Source organism: Bacillus rossius, chromosome 10 (assembly GCF_032445375.1).
Source record: "Bacillus rossius redtenbacheri isolate Brsri chromosome 10, Brsri_v3, whole genome shotgun sequence".
Taxonomy (NCBI): domain Eukaryota; kingdom Metazoa; phylum Arthropoda; class Insecta; order Phasmatodea; family Bacillidae; genus Bacillus; species Bacillus rossius.
This window is the reverse complement of record NC_086337.1, coordinates 25,918,376-25,941,845: the sequence shown is the minus strand read 5'-3', so window position 1 is coordinate 25,941,845 and position 23,470 is coordinate 25,918,376. Positions and strand designations below refer to the sequence as shown.

At 35.4% G+C, this 23,470-nt stretch overlaps 2 protein-coding genes across 2 annotated transcripts in view; one reads left to right on the top strand and one right to left on the bottom strand.

The window, feature by feature from the left end:
- Window positions 1-13,886, top strand: part of LOC134535865 (adenosine receptor A2b-like) — a 40,153-nt gene extending 26,267 nt beyond the window's left edge. The window contains exons 4-5 of the mRNA XM_063375206.1: window positions 8,231-8,348; window positions 12,804-13,886. The gene's annotated coding sequence lies outside the window, so the exon portion shown is untranslated. The remainder of the gene's footprint in view (window positions 1-8,230; window positions 8,349-12,803) is intronic.
- On the bottom strand, window positions 2,230-23,276 carry LOC134535864 (SWI/SNF-related matrix-associated actin-dependent regulator of chromatin subfamily B member 1). The gene is made up of 9 exons (XM_063375204.1): window positions 23,158-23,276; window positions 20,462-20,567; window positions 18,481-18,610; window positions 9,645-9,779; window positions 8,211-8,338; window positions 6,489-6,655; window positions 4,986-5,176; window positions 4,119-4,250; window positions 2,230-3,024 (listed from the first exon to the last, which is right to left on the bottom strand). Exons 1-9 carry the CDS (start codon window positions 23,236-23,238, stop codon window positions 2,985-2,987), a joined length of 1,110 nt encoding a protein of 369 aa, XP_063231274.1. The 5' UTR covers window positions 23,239-23,276; the 3' UTR covers window positions 2,230-2,984.
- Window positions 23,277-23,470: the final 194 nt, after the last annotated feature.

The following is a 23,470-nucleotide window of genomic DNA, read 5'->3' as shown; positions in this document are numbered from 1 at the left end:
TTTTATTCATTAATTTGCATTGTATTCATATTTTTCTTTTTCTTTTGCATATTATTGTCCTTGTTTTATCTTGAGTGTGTGTTATAATGCCCCAGGAAAAATTTATCGTGCATGATTTACGCGTACTTTTTTCATATACCTAATTGCCATTACTGATGGGTGTGATTTGAGGTTGGCAGCTCTGTATTTGTGTATCTTTGTTCTACTACATTAATCATTTAGCTGGAAATTTATTTACCAGTTTAAGTACATTTTGGTGTAGTAATGCCACGCTACTAGTAGAATTTTTACGTTATAGTGAAAATATGATACTTTAAACTGAAACCGTTTTGCATGGCGAAGATACGATTTTTGGCGGGGACTTAAAAAAAATTCGTTAAGTGAAATATACTTTATAATAAGGTACGTTATTGTACCGGTATTCTACTGTACATTTTTATTAAATTACGAGTTCTTTTTCAACTAGAACAAACGGAACTTCGGTAAGCTATTGAACTTTCGTTTGGCTCGAAATATTTCGCTAAAAACGAACTTCGACAGATGAAATTCTTACCGAAATCGAAAATGAAAGTAGCAAAATTTCGATTTCGGTATCGGTATACCGAACATTCTCACAACCCTAATTTTAATCAAAAAAATTTATATTTACTCCTGACATATTTATTAAAAACCAACACAGGCTAGTTAAGTTATTTAAGCATATAGTCAACCATAAAAGAGCAATGTAATTTTTTTTTTTTTTTACTCAAAATTGACATTTTCGAGTATTGATCGCAGTACATTTTATTAAACAAAAAGTCTGCATAAAATCTGCGACCCATATGCAGGTAAAACGATAATTTTTTTTGAAACAGCAAGTTCCCAAATCATTCAACTGCCTGTGGAGTAAATGTAAAATTTGAGAATAATTGCATTAAGCTTCCATATGGTGTTGCCTATATGTTGAGGCAATGCTTCACATGCAGTGTTAAATGTTTATTTTATTATTGCATTTTTTTTTTAATAGTTTTAAAAAGGACCTACAGAAACAAATTTGTACTTGGCACTCAGCAGTTGAAGCAAGCACAGATGATGATGAACTTATTGTGTATTTACCACAGTTTGATTACCCTCTTTTATCGCATAATCGTCGCACCCATATTTTAGGGCGTCAAAACTTGAATTAAAAAACTTCTCGCGTAAACGTGGCGTGTTTTTTTTGGTCCCTCTATTAGATTCCGAGAGCTTTGTGTAGGTATCTTTTCTGTATAAAACTGTGTATTTTAAAGTAGAAATCTAATATTTATTAAGAAAAAACTATTTTACTTATTTAATTAACGGAAATAGGAAGCTGTCTGATGTGTAAATTTTCTTTTAAAGACGTTTTTAAACGTTATAACTTTTATCTGTTCGTCATGTGTCGTCGTGGTGTACCGCTTATAAAACTGTAGCGAGCGCTAGTTGGCATCATTCATGTTTGGTTATGTTGCTTCCCGTATAGAGCGCGCACACGTAGTCAAGTGCACTCTTTCGTGGTAAATGTGTACTATGATAGTTACGCGTTAGTTCACGTCACATATTCAAGTGGCTTCCATTCGGGTCACAGATTTTGTTTTTCTATTTAAAGTTGAAGAAAGGTTTTTGTTGTATGAATTATAAATTGTTTGGCGTGCTCTTGTATACACTTTTTTTTTAATTAACATACTTTCCATGAACGGGTTTTGTTTTTATGAATAACGTTACCAAACAAAAAAAATTAAGCATAATCGTCGCACCCCTACTTTTCAAACTTAATTTTGGTATAAAATGTGCTACGATTATGCGAGAAAACACGGTAAGTCAGGCAAAAATATTAACAGGGAATCTTACTTTATACAAATAGCAACATGTATTTGGGGGACAATATTTACTACATAACACAAAACAAATCGTTATTAATGGAACATTTAAGCAAATTTCCTAGATAAAAAATTAATGACTTGAAAATACAGTATGTCCATAAAAGAATGTCCCAGTTATAAAAACTTTAACTGTATTTTCAGATTCCTGTAAGGTGTTTTACATTTAGTAACAGTACAACAAAGTACCGTACTTGATTATATAGTTCAAAACAGGTGGGTTTTTCCCCCCCTTCTTTCAGATATCTTGTAATGAGATTCCAAAGTATATTTCCTATCATACATCCAAGCGCATGACAGTGATGGCAATATGATGATATTTTGCAAACACAATGATCACCAGGACAAAATATCTTACCAAAGTATTTTATAATTTTGACTTGCAAATTGTGATTCACTTTACAGGGTAAACATATTTGTACCTAACAAAAAAAAACCTTTTAAACTATCTTAAAAGATTAACTACAGGTTTGCATAAACTATCAGTCAACTTCCACTTCCTAGAAAAATACTGATTAGTGATTAGTTGATTACATGGCGAAACACAATCACAATACCAAGGATGAAGAATTTCTGGCAGGCTACACCAAAAAGCTGCAGTATTAATCTATTGAAAATGCAGCACAGTAGAAATTAAGACCTCAAATTTTGGCTCAACATTATAATATGTATTTAAAAAAAAATAATAATAATAATGTATAAAATGGATTCACTGTATGTTTTACATAAATAAGGTAATCTGGAAAAGATACTAATAAATTAAAATAACATTCAATTTCACACTATCATCACGTGTTACATTCAGGTGAAGTAAATTCACAATTACTTATGTGTTTTAAAGACATCAAGATTCAACCAAAGGCTTTCACCCCATGATGCAAGCATTCAGAACTTAACTAACACTACCAAACCTTAGTACATAAGGTCATGACTCCACGTTAACAGCAAGTGGAATGAATTTGTTCACTCGGACTCTTGACAGCTAAACTGTGACACACACATCACTGATCACACCTGTTCCAACTTAATTACCTATGTCAATGCTTTTCAGCATAGAACTGTACGTATCTTCTCACAGAGTTGTGGTTCCATGTTCCTCAAGCATAATTACCAACCAGGTGTAGTGTTTGCAAGTCGACGCATGCGCCTGGAACAAAAAAAAAAATGTTTTTTCGTCCTGCGCCAAATCAAAATGCCTTGCAATTTTCACGGTTCTTTTTTAAAACAAAACTTTTTATTAGAGATAGGCTATTCAAATACTTTAATACAGTCGAAGTTCAATATTGCAAACCTGAAGTGATCATAATTTGGCACTTTGCAATAACAAGGTTTGTAATAACCAAACTAACACAAAATTAAATCACAACTGTTATAAAATTTATAAATCTAATTTTCTACTGCACCAAAAGTAATTTTTTAAGGATAGTAAAACACATTTTTACAATTACACCTGTGGTTCAAAAAATTTATCTTCTTCTGTATTACACTTAGGATTAAAGAAAGAAGAATACTTATTAAAAGACAAACTACCATCATTTTGAAAGAATAATATTTCTAAGTTTTTTTCCCCAACCTACAATGAACCAAAGCAATATAGCATCAGTTTTTTATTAGTTAAAAATTCACATTGTTCCTTTGCATTATTCTGGGATATTTTTATCAACCATAATTTACTAAATGTAGTTGTTCACCCTTGGAACAAAAATAACTTTGTATTACATAATAACAAATTAAACAAATTACTTAGCACTATAACTCCTCCATAATTTCTAGGGAGAGTAAAAACCCTTTTTATTAATGAGAGTTTTGTTTTAACGGGGTTTGTATTAATGAGGTTTCACTGAACCATCAAATCTTTAATACTATTCAAAATACCTCATATTCTAAATAAAATATTAAAAGAAAAAAATTTGAGGAGAATCTGTACATAAGACGTCAAAGAAATTTTTGTATTAGCAACCAGCTAAAATGCTTACAAATCTCTGGGAGTGATTGTTTAGTACTGCTGTGAACATTGACACAAGAAGATTTGTTTGTTTCCTAAAAATGTACATATGATTCTTATTTTAAAAGTAAAAACATAATGGTTCATAACATTAGATTAAGATTCAATGCACTTGATTATGAATCAAATTAATGATTTTGATTTGAGAAAAAGTGGTTAGATTCATCAGAATTTTAAAATTTCTAATTTTGGCATGGCAAAATAAAAATAAACATGCTCTTTCTAAGACAGGGTACCTAGTGTTTCTATCTTGATCCCTTATCTTCTTTTCCATTTCCGCATCTGTAAGTGTTTCGAGAAATGGAGCCCATTGATCGGCTTCGGACGGAGGTCGAAATGGCACATCAACCGTTGGTAAAGGTGCCTCACTAAAAAAAAAAAAAAAAATTACCAATGTTATGGTCAATACTACATCAGACAGTAGTCACTTTGGCAAACTGTAAATCCTTAAAAAAACAACATGCCATGCCATCAATATTTAATAAGGAATTTTAAAAAAAAAATTACATTGTGAATGTTTGCAAGTGAAAAAAAAAATTATTTTTCTGGGTATCAACAAACAGCAATAAACACCTAGGTATTGACATAAAAAACAAATAACAACAGTACATAAAAAAAAACATGCATTAATAACGATATACATAGTGCAATCCCTTATTCACATGCCATCATTTTCAATATAATACAGCATTTTCAAACCATTCCTATCTGGATGTTTGAAAGTCAATGAATGTCGTTATTTTCGGACAAAAAAATTGTGCCAAAGTGCATGCATCAGAAAAAAAAAATTGTTTCATTGCATTATTATAATTCATAAATGCTTACTCATTTTTTTATTATTATTATGAATGTATTTTTTTTTTAAGATCATTTATGAAAAATTATATTACTCAATTACTGTAAAAACGTAGCATGAAAATTGTACTCCTATTTTAGTGGAGTAAGTATAGTTAGTATTACAAAAAAAAATAGCTTTTATTTAAAAAAAAAAAAAAAAAAAAAAACAAGAAAATCGAAATCTACTGGATTAAAAATGAAATGGGATTGGAAACAAGACCGCGGAATCTCGCCCCCAGTCACAGCGAGGGCCGGCGGTCGGTCACCTGAAGGCGTAGGTGCGCTGGTGCCAGCTCAGCTGGCCGCGCACGCTGTAGGCGATGGCCGTCACAAACTCCCCGCCCAGCCCCAGCTCCGCGCACAGCTTCATGGCGAACGCCTCCGGGTGGTTCTCCTTCTCGCTCATGTCCCACTCCACCTGGTCCACCAGCGAGGTGTTCCCCACGTGGATGTTGAGCTGCGCACGTCACCACCGAGCGATGATCACTTCCACCAGGGGCGCAACAACAGGGGGGGGTCAAGGGTATTTTGCTTCCCCTGTGAAACCTTGAAGTGGGGGCAAACGGGGGCAAAGAAAGTGCTGTGTAATCAAATTTTAGATTAAAACTGCTTAAATAGCACCATTTTCCACCTTGAAATACAAATTTTCCCGGGGGAGTACCCCCCCCCCCCCCGGACCCCCCCTACCGCTTCAATAGGGGGGATCGATGATTCTTTATAAAAAGGTATATTTCCACGACCCTTCACAGCGTAAAAAAAAAAAAGGAAAAAAATCAAGTTTAAATGCAGATGGAAAAGTAACTATGCAGTAAAATAAATATATTACGGCCCTGCTAAATTTTTCTATTCAATAAAATTCGAGGTATTAGTGATTTTTCAGCAGTAACTGCTGTGTGACTAATAAACAAATTGTATCATAATAACTTAAACTTATAAAGTATTTATTAACGGCGAAGGACAGTCGTATAAGCCCATAAAAATATTTATTTTACCGAGAATGGACTATACAACCTGGCTTTTGCCGCACGCGGTGTGGGAGGGGAGGAGGATGCTGACAAGATAACATGACAGCTGAGACGGCTTTTCGTGCGATAGTGAACGTGCCGAGCTCGGCTAGACACTGGCGCGTGGACAGTCTAGAGGGGTGGTACCTATCTACTTTTAGCCGTCTTTTGTATGCCTGCCTGCTTACAGTACAGCTCTCGCCAAGATAAACGTGAACACATAGCACCCAACAAAGTGTAACAGACTTGTTTTTCAGCCTATTTTACTCAAATTTTCGACTTTCTCTGTTCAAAATTTTCACGGTTACTCAAAAAACGGTCGTATAAACGGAATGGACGCATCAGAGGGGGGTCGCATCGGCGGGATTCTACTGTACACACAAAGTTGTGCTGTCCCAATGTGAATTGAGAACGTCTGTGTGTTCGTTTGAATAATCGACAGGAGTCGGATTGCCAGGAGCGGTTCGCGAGAAAATTGTTTGGCACTGGAAACCCCATCCCAATCAGGAGTACTAGTGGCTCGCAAATGCACACATTCCTTCAGATAACACATGGCAATAACGGGTGTCCTTTCCCCTGCCCCCCCCCCCCTTTTCCCCACACCCGGCGAACACTGCTGCCTGTGGTAACGAGTCTCCTACCAAACATGATTACTAATGCTCTACAGCATAGCTATATCACAACAGTGTCCTGGAACCGAGCCCTTGAGTGTGACTCTTGAGATCCAAAGAACCCGCAGACGTATCGTTAAAGAGCAACCACTACCTTGATGATGACCCGCTGGTCGCAACTCTCTTCGATGATGCTGTCAGTCGGAAAGCCTTCGATCTGCTGGCGGATGGCCTGCGCTATCGCCGGCACAAACGTCAAGGGGTTCAAATCCAGGTCGTCGCACAACACCTCGGCAAACTGCTCTGGTGTTATCAGGTTCTCTGAAGTCATAATAATGCACACTGAACAGCACGGAAAAATGAAACATGAAAGAATGATGTATTATTTATGATTTTTTGATGAAAAATTTTAGCTTCTAATTAACAAAGATGTGCAGTCAAGACATTTTAAATTCATATCCAACTATAGCGCAACTAGTTTTTGGATGACAATATTTTTATAAGCTAGTGCTAATACTGTAAAACAAAATGATACATGGAAAAAACTAAATTTGAAAGTGTAAATATTTATTGTTGGATTATTACTATACCTAATGTTAGTTTTCTATAACAAAAAACAAAAAAAAGTGTCAAATGGATAAGTATGAAATTGCATTAGGAATAAAATGGGTTCTAATATAACATTCTTAAGTTATAAATGATTAACTCGAATTTGTAGTTTCCCTCATTTACTAAAAATTTTATTTATTGAGCTTACAAACCTGGAATTTTTTCATTTCTGGACTTCCATTTTTTCTTTTCCCATAAAGCACCACTCATAATTGACATTTTTTTTTTGTTAACTGCAGAAAGTTGTGTAAACCATTCAAGTATTTATTCTTTTAGCTACTGGTAAATAGTACACTTAATGAAACAAAATGGTACTATTTATATGATAAAAAAAATTATTTTCAAAATTAGAAAACACTTAAAACTTATACTGCAGGTGTATCTCATTAGTTACACATTGTTTGATGTTTAAGCTTTTCTTGCAGGAAAAAAAAGTAGAGGTTTTATATGCTCTTGCAGAGAATGGTTTTACACAGGACATGCTTGCCTTTTGAAATCTATATATAAATTATAATGTAAATGTTTGTTAGTTTCTAAATATTAAATCTCCGAAAATTCTTCACTGACTGCTTTGAAATTTTGACACAGATACAGATAGGTAAAGACTCAAAGAGATATGTACATAAATGAATGGTGTTATGTTCGTCTTGTTTTGTAAAGATAAAGACATAGATAGGAAGATATAGACATAGAGATAGAGCGAAGGATGTATATAGATATGTAGTGAGATGTAGAGAGATATCAATAGGGAGATAGACTGTTATAGATAGAAACATAGATATGTAGAGAGAGAGTGATATGGAGAGACATGGGTAAGAGATAGAGATATATTTTATATAGAGAGAAATATATTGAGATATAAAGAGCAAGAGATAAAGAGAGATATAGAGAGATATGCTTTGTGTATGTGTACCTACTTCAAACAAAGTACAAAAAAATTGAAAGATGCATAGCAATTAGCAAGTAAATTAATAAATACCTAAGTATATAACAATCCCTCTGTTTTTACCAAAGGATGCTACTAAAAATTAAAATAATGTGCTTTGCTACCAAAAACTTACACTGCGCTCTGTATCACACCAGTGGGAAGGGTAGGTAAGTAATTTAAGTTGGGAAGTTATGTTTGTGAAATGAAAAATGGCAGAGTTAAGTATGGTAGCAATTAAAAAACCAACAAACTTGGGTAAAGATGAAAGATCGTTGAAAGCACATCAGCACTCACACTGTATAATTCTAGATTTAGCAACCCTGTAATAATGCAACTCACCATTTTTGTTCCACGTGAAGGTGTCTCTCAACTTCTGCCCTTCGATCTCCATGTCCAAACGAATGGGAACTAACACCTCCACTTGGGAAGCATTTTCAAGAATGGAGTTTGGGTCAGTGTCGTCAAAACTGCAGAAAGGTAAAACAACATAGGGGCGCTAATCTCACCGTAACACCTATCTTAATATCAATTATCAGCATTTTCCCTGATCCAAAAAAAATATATCTACCTATACAAATAACTCAGCGAGACCCAGTGGGTTGCTCTGAGTAGAAAGAAAAAAATCTTAAATGGAAACTACATGTTGAAGAGAAATCTTAGCTCGAAAATGCAGTACAATGATATTTAAAGCAAGTAATAAGATGATCTATAGTAAGAAAAATACAAATGAAAGTTGGTTGTAGAGATGTACCAGTGTAATCATTTGATATCTTTAACTGCCAATATTCCCAATTTTTTTTTAATTTCCAATATAATAGTTTCCAACTGGTGCTTGAAAAATAGATACTCATGAAAAAAGTACAATAATTTTATCCATTCAGGTGTCACCCATAATTCTATTTACCTGTTTATAGTTCCAAAGCCATGTTTCAATTCCAATATATACTGCAATTTAAGTCTATGCTTGAATGTTGTGTTTGTACCACAAATTCTTTCAGTAAGTAATTATATTAAGGTATTTCTTTTTACTTTAATATATTGAATTTATGGAGACTTGCACTGTAAATTTACAAAAAAATATTGAATCAGTTTTGTATGGTCATAGAATCTGTAAAAGGAACGTATTGGTAAATGGATTGTATCAGTTGTTATCCGTAAAAACTCATTACACTTATCAAAAATGTACCCATTAAATGTAAAATGTAACCTGTAGAGAAATAAAAACTGACAGTAGCGATAAACTCTGACAAACTCCGGCAGCCGAGGTCAACCCCAATCGAGCAGCTGCATTGGTGCCGGATTGCAGAGTATGCCAGGCTAAAGACCTTTAAGTGTATAAGGATATTTCCGAATACAGTAAACTCCCTATTATCCGCGCATGCTACGAAAAAATACAGCAAATATGTACTAAATCTGTATTTTATTACATGTGAGCAAATTTGAACTCTACTGACGAGTGTATTGCGTGCAGTATACAGTAAAACGTCACAAGCCTTCTCGGATCTCACGCATTAGGCTGGCATGCGTAGTTATTCAGTAAAATACAAAAATTTTAGCATCATTAAAATTTTTTTTACTGTTGATTGTAACGTTTACTGTACATACATTTTTAGATTTTTAAGTTGAAATTAATGTTTCCTTTTTTTTGTTCCCCATTTTCGGCTCTTTGCGGATTATCCGCGATTTTCACTATCCGCGGTGGCCCTGCCACTTAATTTTGCGGATAATCGGGAGTGTACTGTATCTATTTAAGGAAGGGAAACAAGAGCTCACCACAAAGGGAATGTTCGGACCTTCTTGTTGTTCACCCTGTTCCTGTTGATGGGCGTGGCCTGGGGCACGGCGTCCAGGTGGGAGCTGTTCGGGAGGGAGGGCACCCAGGGCATGCTCTTCTTCGTCTTGCCTTCCCTGCGCTCGCGGGCAAGAACACACATCGTAACTACCTGGGTTGGGACGAAACCGAAACAGCACAGAAAAGTACGCCCATGCACCATATATAGAGACCCGGAAAATTCGCTGGTTCATTTTGTGTTATGCTAAAATTCAAATATTTATACCTTAGTGCTGCTTCTGTCATTGGTCCACTGTTAATCTGGAGGACTGAGGGCCAATTAGAGACACTCCACTCATAGAAGTGTCGAATCACACAGGCCACCCAGTCGAGACGACTCGCGAGTCAGCAGCCAATGAACAGTTGGCATTTGCCCGAGTGTGTAGAGGATATTGGAGTCTATCCTGGAGGTCATTGAACCCGCGAATTTTCCGGGTCTCTAACCATATAACACCCCAATTTTTACACATGAAATAAAACCATTTATCAGCTCTCCTACATTTATTCCACCTTATCACGAATCATCTTGTAGATAACAAGTGTTCAAAAAACAAAAAAGTTCAATATTTTACAAAACTAGTGCATAATAACAACAGTCTTATGTATCAAACACTTATAAAAAAAAACTATTTCTAATTGCTTTACAGCTCAGCTTCTCTTAAATTAACAAAATTATTTAAGAAAATTTCAAACTGCTCAACTTTATAATCAAAATTTAAATCTAGTTTAATCATAGCAAAAATTATATCGCAACTTTTCATTTAAAAATCATATTTAGCTGCATTTAGTTTCGTAGCATATGGAATCAAAATAGAAAACTAATCATCACCCTTTTTTTACCTCACATGTTGAAAAACAGATTTCACACAATCTGAACCAGAATAAAAAAAAAGAAATCCCCTAGGGTATTTTGTATGCTGCGATGCGCTTTGTTTTTTCAATTATTTCCTGAGTGAGGCCGATAGTGCCACCCAGGGAAGAAACACCTCTATGCTCAACTCACACACACTTCCTGCACTTAAAGACCAATAATCTCCAAAAATATTAAAACATTTGAAAATATTTTTCAAGCTAAAATTTCAATACAAATGATTCATTAGTAATCACCCTGAAGTCATTTCTGATGTAGAATTGTAGTTTTTTCTAGTGCAATTAAAAATTTTTCTTTTACAAAAATAATGCCCTTTACACTTTGCAGCCAGTATGCTAACCTACCTTTCTTTTCATCCACTAAAACATACATGAAAAATTATCATGGCCTCAAACATGGTGGTTTCGGGCATATAAGATGACGGTGCATGTAACACGAGGTGAGCTTTTCACTCAAGAGGATTGGAAAATAAACTTGCACCTCCACATGACATGAGACCACTGGTCTGGGGCACGGAAGAAACACAGACTTTGCTGGCAGCCACGACGGAAGATGGAAAGAGTAATTTGCATTTTTTTTTTGCAAACGCACCTTAGCAAAAAGATGAGCAATTGTGGAAGTAGAAGTCTGCCAATATTTTAAAAAAAATATATTTGAAATTTGTTAATAGTTAGATATTCAATTTTACATTTCAAAAATAACAACTTTTTAAATTATTCATTACCAATAGATAAACTTAGTGGTACTCATTCACACAAACCTTAATTTTTAAAAAATGTCAAAGTCTGGTACTTCTTGATAGAATTTTGCACACTTGATGTTCAAAATTAGATGAAAGCTATGTCTACATCAGATTTTGAAAGAAAGAAAAATATCCCTCTTTCCTACCCCTTAAGGGGCCTCCCTAGTAAAAATTTTTAGTGCATTGGGCCACTGGCCATGTGCTACAGCCAGTGGTTGGGCAGGGCGATATACCTGAGCCTGTCGCCTGCGCCGCGGTGGAGGGGGGAGAGGGTGTTTCAGCGAGGGGGGCGGAATAATGGGAGGGTTGGAGGGGAAGGCTCTTTTGTCATTGTGTGGAGTCCAGTTGCTGCTCATACCTGCGTTATCTGCGAACAAGATCGTGGCAAGAAAGGTGACTGTTTTTCCCTTTCGCTACATTCAACCAAAATATAATGTTCTCATATTGCCTTGCTTGCTTCCTGGCAGTGTTTATTAACTTGAAACATTAAATTAGTGTTGCGATCCAGTCCATATCCATGAAATGCAAACAGTCATCAATTCTGTTTAAAACATTTATTTATAATTTTTAATTAATGTTCTACATAATTAACAGATTTACATACATTACAAAAAACGCTGTCACCAAAAATTGATGCGTTAGCTTGTGTTTTCAGAAAAAAATTTGTAAAAATTATATAATTAAAAAATTTATAACATTATACTTTGTAACTGACATTTGTGTGATGAATGGTTTTGCACGAACAGTTACGCTTTCATTCACCGCGACCGCGACGAGAAATCATGTCTTACTAATAGATTGAGTAATAAAACTGGGAATAAAATGATGAAAATAATATTAAATATTTTTACTCTTAGACACAAATCAACTTTTGAAATCGCAATAACAACAAACAAATTTTTAACTTACTTCCTGAAGAAAAAGTGCATGTCAAACTCACTTTAAAATTCTGTAGAGAAAAAAATGTCAGGAACAAACAAGTGTTCCCACCAACGACACATCGTCAAATTTGTATTCTAGGGTTCACGTCGTATTTAGTTACACTAAATATTACTGCATATTATTATTTTATGGCACTTATTACATGTTTAACATTTTATTTTTTTGCATTTTTTTTTAATGACTTTAACGTTGCACAATATGATGAATAAATATACACGAATAAACTGGAATCCCGTTCCGAGTTACATACAGACTGTTTACGAGCAGTGTAAATTTCTTAGCTGTTGCAACAGTGGCCTACAGGTGGATTCAGACTGCAGGCTTAGTCAGTCATGCTGAATCCACCTGAGTTCAGATTTTATTGAAGACAAGCGCGGGTGGTATGGAAGAACTCAGTGTGCACTGACTGTTGTGCTCAAGGTGTCAGTGAAGTGTATAGCTGGAATCACGGGCGAAAATCTGTAGGATTCCCATGAGACCTGCGGAAAAACGTGAAGATTTTGCAAATGCAAGCGGGCCCCCTCAAATTTTTTTTTTTTATTTCAGGGAGGTTCGGGCCACCCTGAGATTCTCCACTCCTCCCGGAATCTACGCATGCAGCTGGAATTAATTTTTAGCCGAGTACTTCATTTGGTGCTGTATTTAGGCTGTCAAAGAAGATACGAAATATGGCTGCTTTGATAATTGACAACCCCTTTTTATTGTAAAATAGTACCCTTCTACAACGAAATCCCTAAATATACCACCACTACTGTTGGGGATTTTCTATACAAACTATCAAAATAATTTCGGTTTCGTCACTGTCACTAGCTGTTATTGTATCATACGAAAACATGTATGTTTTGTGTATTAATTTACGGTATTCATCTCTGTCATGTATGTTGCCTACATCGATAGGTATTCTTTGGCAGCTCGATGTGGAAACATTAGAACACGTTTGCGCTAACACGACTTATTTTTACATAAGAGTGACATTGCGCACTGAAAAAAGTTGCAGGTCAGTAACGCAATACGTATTGGTAAAAATATTACATAGTTTGAACATTTTCTGGAGCACAACATTCACTTTGGGTAGTGCTAAGCTACTTGATAGGTACACTTTAACTGCTTTAAAAGTGGTAACTTAAAAAAATTGGTTGTCTGTAAAGTTGGTTTACGGACGATAGTTTAACGTGACAACGTCATAACAAAACATTGATGAATATGATTGCATACTTTTATGAATAAAATTGAATCATTTTTATTTTAATAATAAAACAATAAATACTTGAAATTATACTAGTAATCAGATTTTTAAAATGCAAGAATAATCAACCTTTATTGCCGAAATTGTTGTTGTAATAAGCAATGAAAACCACATTAACTTTTCACTTCACTTTATATACAGTCGACGAAACAGTTCACGTGTAGATGACTTGTAATTAATTTTAAAAACTGGCGTTTAGCTAATAAGTTTAAATATAATTATGAACAAGTTTTCATATAAAAAATTGGTTGTCTGTAAAGTCGGTTTACGGGCGATAGTTTAATGTGACGTCATAACAAAACATTGATGAAATGATTGCATACTTTTATGAATAAAATTGAATCATTTTTATTGAATTATCACTATTTTGTATGGATACAACAAAGGAGTGAAATGAAATGTACAATTTAATTGATAAATTTACTTTTATTTGTACTCAATAATTCAAATATGTTTATTACTTTAACGAAGAGATTATTTTAACTATAACTTTTATACATGTTTGCTATTTAACTTCTTCCAATCTGTGTTATTCTGTTAAGGATAAGACGATGATAGGAAAAGTAGAAAACGAATGGGAGTGTTTCAAGGATGATGTGAAGGAAAATGGCTTACCCAACACCAAGATGCAGTCAAAAATAATATATTTGCGCCACGGACTCTGCAGCAATGCTAGGAGGAACGGGTTAGCAAAGAGCAATGAAAATGTTACATTAAAATGCATGCAAACAGAATTACGCCACGGACTCTGTCGCAATGCTAGGAGGTTCAGGTTGGCAAAGAGCAATATAAAATTAGTGTAACGGGACACAGTGAAACGGGACAATGTGCGTAACGGGACACTTTAGTGCGTGCAGCCGGCGTTAATCGATTTATTAGACATCACGTCAAAAAAATGTACATGGAAGCAGACTCAGCCATATGTTTATTGCTGTTGTATTTGTCATAAACCTACTACGTTCAATACGGCCTGTAAGTAGAACCCTTTTTTTTTACGACTTGTGTACAAGCTGTGGTTGTAAAGCGAATTTATATTCTTAGTTAACTAACGTCTATCATAACATATTTGGAATAAGGCTACCTTAATTTTTTTTCTAGATTGCTATATTGTTATATCTATAAGTATTACTACAACGGAAATATCTGGAAATAAAAATCAAGGAAAAAAGCATGAAAGATAAAGGATTATTTTTTTTTTCAACAACAAATAATTTATGGTTTAACTGCTTTGTGTATTATATAAAAACAGAACAAGCTTTAAAAAATTTTAAATATGTTTTGATTATCCGTTATAGTTATGTTTTGTTTTAACTCATAAATATTTAAGTTGATTGTCAACGTCACGAGTGTACAATAATTTATTTCACACCGCTCCGAGTTGCAGGTAAAGTAACAGGCGTGAAATTTGATCAGAAGCACGTTCTACTTATTCATGCCCTTTAATTGGGCGTGACGGACCATGTGCAAAATATGTAACAATTATAAGTAAGTGAAGTATTAAAAAATAAAGAACTTGAATGCAAAATAATGCATCTAACAAAAATTATTTGCAAGGTTCTTTCGTGGATGTTGTAATGTATGGGCAATATTTACTTAATTTTGGTTATTGGATAAATTAATTGTGGTTAGTACAGTTTTAATAATTTTGTATAATTGCTGTACAAAATTTATTTCCTGCCCTTATTAATTAATCGAGCTGTAGAAATAAGTTTATCTGAAAATTTACGTCATCTTTATTAAACATTCCCACTATTTATATTTTTGACGTGACGTCTAATAAATCGATGAACGCCGGCTGCACGCAAGAAAAAGTGTCCCGTAACGCACATTGTCCCACTACGGATGTGTCCTGTTATGCTCATTGTACGCATGTGTGGAATCTCTCTTCCACTCAATTGGAACAACCATCGATTTGACTTTCAAACATATTTTCGTCGTTTGAATTATTAATATTATGTAATTTAACGATTGTCCACCGATTTTCAACACAATCGGTACGGTTATTAATTTCCCGCCTACCACTATAAGAAATAAACATGGGGGACTACATACGTTTTTAATACTTCCACCTCACAAAACAAAATTTTTATATATATATATATATATATATATATATATATATATATATATATATATATATATATAACATCTGAAACAATCGTTTCCAATATGGCATCGTGGCCGTGCGGTTAGCATCGCTGACTAAGGTTGACGGATCGAATCCCGGCTTGTACTTGCAAAAATAAATACGGCGCGCGCGACACTACAAAAGTAATAAATATATTTGGATTAATAAGTGCAAATAAAAGTAAATTTATCAAATTAAATGTAGATTTCATTTCACTCCTTCTTTGTATCCATACAAAATAGTGATAATTCAATAAAAATGATTCAATTTTATTCATAAAAGTATGCAGAGGTAGATTTTATCATACAAAAAATACAAAATTTTTTAAAAAATCTCTTCCTCAAAGAATATAATATTTTTAATGCCTAAATGGTTTGGTTGCAAAAACCTATTATGGCTCAGTCTCAGGCCGAATATGATATGTCATTTTCTTTTGGATCAATCATTTCATCAATGTTTTGTTATGACGTCACGTTAAACTATCATCCGTAAACCGACTTTACAGACAACCAATTTTTTAACTTCAAATGGTTTTTGAATTTTGTAATTAATAACGTACCAATCATAACTACATATGTGAACGATCGGTCACTGACCCCATCTTCTATCCTCCTCGTGACTCCTGCACCAGGAGGAACATTTATATACTTCTGACTAGCTTATTTAATATAGAACTTCCCTAGTTTTTATTTTTTAATTATCATTCCATGAACATTTTTAAAACAGTGCAGACCATCAGATATCTATCTAACCAAAAAGCATAGCAAAATGACATTTAGATTTCAAAATACGATTTTTCTTTTAATTTAAGATAAATTTTATATAAACCTACATTTTTAAGTATCAAAACTTTTGTAAATAGTTAACCAATTGGTTAATACCAGTATAAAAAATTTCCCCGGCGTTGTAAGATGTGTAAAATCATTTTGGAAAACTAAAATAATTTTAAAAAATATTGGGTAGTATAATAATTGTTTTTTTTTTAATTTTTATTAAAAATTGAAGGAAAAACAATGAAGTGTATTTTCATGATAAAAGTTAAATATAAATTTGGCGAATTAGCTAGCGAGACTGTAAAGCCACCAATAAATAGTTTGTACAACTTTCAATGTGTTGATTGATCAGTTTCAATACTTTATTTCGTAAAACATGATCTAGTATTGTAAGCTTTAGGATATTTGTAGTTTAAACAAAATCAATGTTTTAGAGATACACGAATATAGTCACAGAGTAAGTCGAGCACATGGTACTGTGGCGAGGCACACTAAAAGCAATTCTGAGAATTTCTTTCGGTCACGGGATTATCTTTTACCGTTGCGGGTTGTGGGTTGTCTCCCTCTCACGCACGCACGCACGCACGCACGCACACACAGGTAGCCTGCCTCCCCTCCGGGCACGGATTCCCCCACCACGCTACCTGAGCTGTGGGCTGCGAGCTGGCTTCGCCGAGCGGCAATGGAAAACTTTCAGGATTTGCAGCAAATGCGGAAAAGAAATCTCGGAATTTAAAGTGATTACTATATGTTTTAAATACATGAATTTCTTCAGAGAAAAATTATCTTTTTGCCTAGACTTCTACTTTTTTTCTGTCATTCTCCTAAGCAGTATAAAATGGCCCCAAAGTTGGACAAGTTGGTAATTTTTTATTTCATATTTTGATAGAAAAAACAAAAATGTAAACGTATACAGACAATTCGTGTAGTATCTTCTCGTGGGTGAAAAATTTTCAGATTCGTAGTGTCGATTAATAAAGTCCCATCATTATTTAAAAAACATAGTGTTCCGCTAACTTCTGATGCTACTAGGGAGGCCCCTTAACCCATTCAATGCCAAAACCTATTGCATGTTTTATTGCATGTGGCCACATGTTGTTTTAATTATTTAAATAAAAACATTTAAAAATGGCATTTCGTATTTATAGCTAATAATATTTTTAAAAAATGTTTGGTTGGTTGTTGAATTCAAGCTAGGAAAAATTTTGCACAATTGACCTTGGAACAGAATAAGAGGAAAAAAAATAAAACTACCTGATCCCATAAAAAAAAAAGGCTCTTCATATGTGTAAAGCCTGACCAACACAGAGTACTTCAGCTAGTTCGTTATAAAAATAACTCTTCACTATTATCCCACATGCAACAGCAGCATAAGTACCACCAGGTGTGAGAACTCCAAGCTACAGACATAAGTACCACATCATAAAACAACCTTTCATACTAAAGAAAAAGTAGCTTTAGCTCTTCAAAATCACACAAAATTCTTGCCTTATAACTTATACACCATTAATTTTGTGACCAATGCCTAAATTTTTTATTTTTTAATTGGGTGGCATGTAAATTAAATTAATAATGAAAAATTGTACCAGTACATTTTTGGGATTAGGTAAATTTCCAGACTAATTGTTTCAAAAACAAAAAACTGAAAAGTGAAACAAAGAAAAATACTTAAAACTGGAAGATCATATTCCATAATTTGACAGTTTACTGCACTTTAATTTATGTTCTGCATTTTGCTTATTCTTTTAGAGCTACCATACAAGTAGCATTTAGGAAAATAATCACCTATGTACATTACTTAATTAAAAGTTACTAAATATAATTTATATTCAAATTAAAACACACAGAGCAATGGTTTACTCAATAACATGTTATTGGGGAAAGAACTACAGAATAATACGAAACAAACTACCTATATGAATAAAGTACAGGATGGATAGCCAGCAATTAGTCCGACAACAAAGGTGACTAAAATGGCCTAAAAAAAAGAAGTTAGTATATATTTCTACATCTTTACTGGTAAAAAAATACGTACAAGCTGCTAACTAAAAAGAAACCCGACTAATTATCTTTTACCTTGGCACCGGAGGCTCTGAAGAATGTACAGATACCGCCTTGTACTTCTCATCGTTTCCATCTATGATATCCTCGACTTCAGATGCCCTCAAAAGAGATACACTCGATGCTAAAACGTGTTGACTTAAGCCTTCAAAAAAAATCAAACAAAAGTAACACTCTAATAAAGTCAACATATTAGTTACATTAAATTAAACCTATATAACAATGTATGTCCAAAAAATATATTAACAAGGGTATGTTTATAGGTAAGTGTCATATTTGTTGAACAAACAGAGTTCATAAAAATAAAACAACAACGAAATCTACTGTTTTAAAAAGAATTTGTCCTAAAAATAAAATCATAAAATCTCTTCTCTATCAATAGTATACCAAATAAGAATGTTAATGTTATCAACCTGTGTAATATCAATCTCGCAAAAATGGGTGCCAACTGCTGTGTACTGCAATCTAAGCATGAGACACTCTATAATGAAGGACCACGACATGGTACGCCATAAGTCTTAATTATAAATATTTGCCTCACTCTTTACACACAGCAGAAAACATGAAACCACATATATGGCAACGAAATGTACTAATAACAATATATTTAATGCTTAAATAATAGAACATCCTAATAAATTATCCTAAATAAAACCCTAATATGGTGCGGGGAAGTCAAGCCTTTGTAACAATAAAAATTCCTTTAAAATTATATATTAAAATTAAACTTTTTTTTAGGGAATTAAAGAATATATACTTAAACGCAGGAAATAAATACTTAAAAGTTAACTACACACGTACTTTGTAATGATAATCCGCAATAATAGTTTTAACTTCCAGAAATGTTGAAAAAAATATGCACTACTAGTACTGTACACCTGAAATTAATTCTGTTTATGATTATGTTTTTTTTTCTTTAATTTATTTAACATTGCTTCTCGGATTAAAATTTAGTACAATATGTGTTTCCTATCACAATCATGAACGTTCAAGAATTTTTTTACTGTAAGATACATAGGACTATATTAATCTGAGATTTTGGGACAATCCTAATGTTGAGCGAATTTTTTATTCAAGACTGTTTTCGGACATAGTACAGCAAACTTTCAGAACGCAACCAAAACAGCAGCAAACAGAAACCAGTTGATGCTTTCTTCAGGTTACATGCAAAACCATAATTTAAAGGAATGCCTGGAGCTAAGAGTGATTGGCTGCAAACAATCATTTTCTTGTGTCCAATTACTGTTAGTTACAATAATGTATATATTTTTGAATAGCTTAAGATAAAGTAAGTAGGCTAATAAGCTCTTGGTTCGCGTTCTACGACTTCTGCTACCAAACGGTAACTTGGCGTTCTTGTTGCCAGAAGCAGTAAACAAATATCCTAATATGACAATATGGGAAACTCTGACTAATTAGCATTGGCAAAGTGCGAGACACTTTACCATATTGCTTTCTTGCTATTTTCCACTCCACGCAACTAGATGCCACTATTTGTAACTAGTCTACACACTTTATAGACACATATTGTACGCTGCCAATTTACCATATTGCCTCTATTACAATATTTGGCAATACTCAAGTTACTTCAATTAAGTATTTCTACTGATAATGTTGGGCATGACTATAACTTCAGTACCTGGATGCTACACCGCTTACACCCACTTGGGAGGTGAGGGTGGGTGGAAATTACAAATTCAATACTAGATTTCGTAATGTAGAAATTAAGTTACACATAAAACAAAAAAAATTTGTAAATTGAAAATGGCATCTCTTAAAAACAGTCAATACTAAAATTAAAAGGAATGTGTATTCATATTATTAAGATATAGCCTAATTTAAAATCTGCATGATATTCATGTCAAAATGAAAATTATTTAAATTAACGGTGAATCATGTAAGTTATCAAACAAAATTTTTTAAGTGTAATATCTATTTTTGTTAACGTAAATCAGTGCCGTATATAGAACAGCTGCAGCTCCGACACTACACACACCCAGTTCCACAAGTTTCTTCCGTTCCTCGTTGGTGATGCTTCGCCTGAACATTCCAGGGTACTTCTTGTACAAGGAGCCACGGAACAACCGCAGGTAGTTGCCCACCTGTGCACAGATAGAATTATTATATTTCTATAGTGGGCCTTACGTGCTACCCACGTTGCAAGGATAATAGGGACTCACGCATTGTGGCGCCCGTCAAAATACTTATTACAATTTAGGTTCTTGAAATATCACAATGAGCAGTAAGAGAATTTAGAAAATAAAGGACTATACTAACATATTCCCGGTTTTTAAGTTCTTTTCATAGTGGTATCTAACCCACAACAACCGACAAATCTTACGATATTGCACTAGTTATAATGTACGAGCCTACACGTTTTGTACCTCAGAGGAGGGTAGGCCAAGGAGGTGACCCTCCCTACTATGGAAGGGAGTTGAAAGTGTTGAAAAGGAAATGTAGGAGGCTGCATGCGAGGGCAAGGAAGCTTGGGGGAGAGGAGATAGAGGCGGAAATGAAGGCGCTTGGGAAGGAACTAGGGAGGAAATCGCGGGAAGCAAGGGATGCTTACATGGAACAGCTGATGGGGGAAGGGGGGACGGTAAATGGGGCGGAGCTCTACAGATACATAAGAAGAGTGAAGGGTGAGGAGGGAATAGGGGTTCTCAGAGGAGGAGGGGGGCAGGAATATACAGAGGACAGGGAAAAGGCAGACTTACTGCAGGAGCAATATCTGGCAGTATTTACAAAGGAGGAGGCATGGGAGGGTAAAGAGGACGACAGTTTAATGGGCAGGAAGGCCTTTGAGCTGCGACTGACAGATGTAATTAAGGTGATCAGGAGGTTGAAAGGGAGAAAGGCAGCTGGGCCAGATGGTATAGGGAATAGTCATTTGAAGTTGGGTGATAGGGAGATTGGGAAGTACCTGTTGGAGGTTTTCAAGCAGTCTCTGGAGGAGGGGAAACTACCAATGGAATGGAAGGAGGCAGTGGTAGTTCCCATCTACAAGGGGGGAAATGATAAGGCGGAGCCAGGAAGTTACAGGCCGGTCAGTTTGACGTCCTGTGTAGGAAAAGTGATGGAGAGGTTGGTAGGAAGGTACGTAAAGGGGGAAATGGAAGATCTGGGGTGGGTGGATAACAGGCAGCATGGATTCAGGATGGGGTTCTCATGCGAGACCCAGATGGCTGGGCTGTTGGAAGACCTGGTGGAAGCGGTGGACGGGGGGAAGCAGATAGATGCAATCTTTATAGATTTTGAAAAGGCGTTTGATAAGGTCCCCCATAGGAGGTTAATGGAAAAGGTTGAGTTGCTGGTGAGGGATGGAAGGGTGGTAAACTGGGTGGGTGATTTCCTGAGGAATAGAAGACAAAGAGTGAGAGTGGGTGAGGAAAGCTCCGAGGAGGGGGAAGTGACGTCGGGGGTGCCACAGGGGAGTGTGCTGGGGCCTCTGTTGTTCACAATTATGATAAACGATCTGGGGGAGGGCATGAAAGCCAGATGGAGGCTATTTGCAGATGACTGTGTAGTGTATGAGGTTGTGGGGGAAGGGGGATGTTTAACAGAGGACTTGATAAGGTTGGAGCAATGGACGGAGAAAAATGGAATGTCCTTGAATGTTGGTAAGACAAAAGTTGTCAGATTTACAAAGAGGAGGAAAGTCACACGAAATGTATATTACTGGAAGGGGCAGGAGATAAGAGAGGCAGCAGGATATAAGTACCTGGGGGTGACACTGAAAAATGACCTAGGATGGGCGGAGCACATAGAGGGGGTGGTCAGGAGGGGAAGGCAGGCGCTGGGGTTGCTTGGTAGGACCCTGCAGGGAGCTGGGAGGAGGACAAAGGAGAAGGCATACTCCACATTGGTCAGGCCAATGTTGGAGTATGCGGCGGCGGTCTGGGACCCCTACCTGGTGACTGAGGTGAAGGAGCTGGAAGGGGTGCAGCGCAGAGCGGCTAGGTGGGTGATGGGAATGTGGAGAAGGAGGGAGGGGCAGGATGGGAAACTGCATAGCCCAACGGAAATGATTAAGGAGTTGGGGTGGGAAACGTTACAGAGGAGAAGAAGAGTGGAAAGGTTGGTCAGGATGTTCAAGGTGCTGAAGGGGGAAGGGGGATGGGGGCAATTGGGAAGCAAAGTACATAGAGGGGAGTACAGAGGACGAAGAGACCACAGATGTAAGCTCCAGAGGGTGTGGAGGCGGACAGAGAGAGGGCGGAACACCTTCCTGGTGAGGACGGGGAGGGAGTGGAATGGGCTGGGGGAGGAAATGGTGGAGGTCAGGGATGGGAGGGAGCTGAGGAGAAAGCTGATGGAGGGGGGGGGGGGGAGAGGGGAGTGAGTGGGAGTTCTTGCCACCGGGTGAAAGCCCAATTGCAGGTTAAGTAATAATAAGGAGGTGTGCGACATCGAGTCCCTGGTGGAGAGAGAGAACCTAACGACCTGTTAAAACAGTCAACTAAGTCTTCTTAAGAATTGGTTAAATAATATGTTAAGGAATATTTAAAAATTATGTTTTAAAAATGTTTCTCAGTAAGTGGTTTTCATTACAAATTATAAACAAATATATATAACTTTCTCAAACGATAACCAAGAACCAAAGAAGCATAACTTCAGGGATATAGATTAAAACTAGCCTATTATTAAGGACAAAAGAATATCAATAAAATAATAATAAATACAATTATATACCTCAGAACCAATACAGTAATATTCTCCATTTTCTTCAATTTGAAAACTAATCGGCTTATCACCATACGTTCGAAGAGCCATTTTTGTTTTGTTTACTAATATCACAACTTGCAAAGACATAACAGTATGACAATGTAAAAACCCATAGTTCTTTCATTTTAAGGTACCGTTATATAAAATAGATGAATACGAAATAGGTTTAAATTCTGATTTATGATGGTTTGAGAACTACTCACAAAAATTCAATTAAATACCACGTTCATTTTCAGCTATTACTAATAAGATCTCTATTAAGTTATCTATAAACACTGTT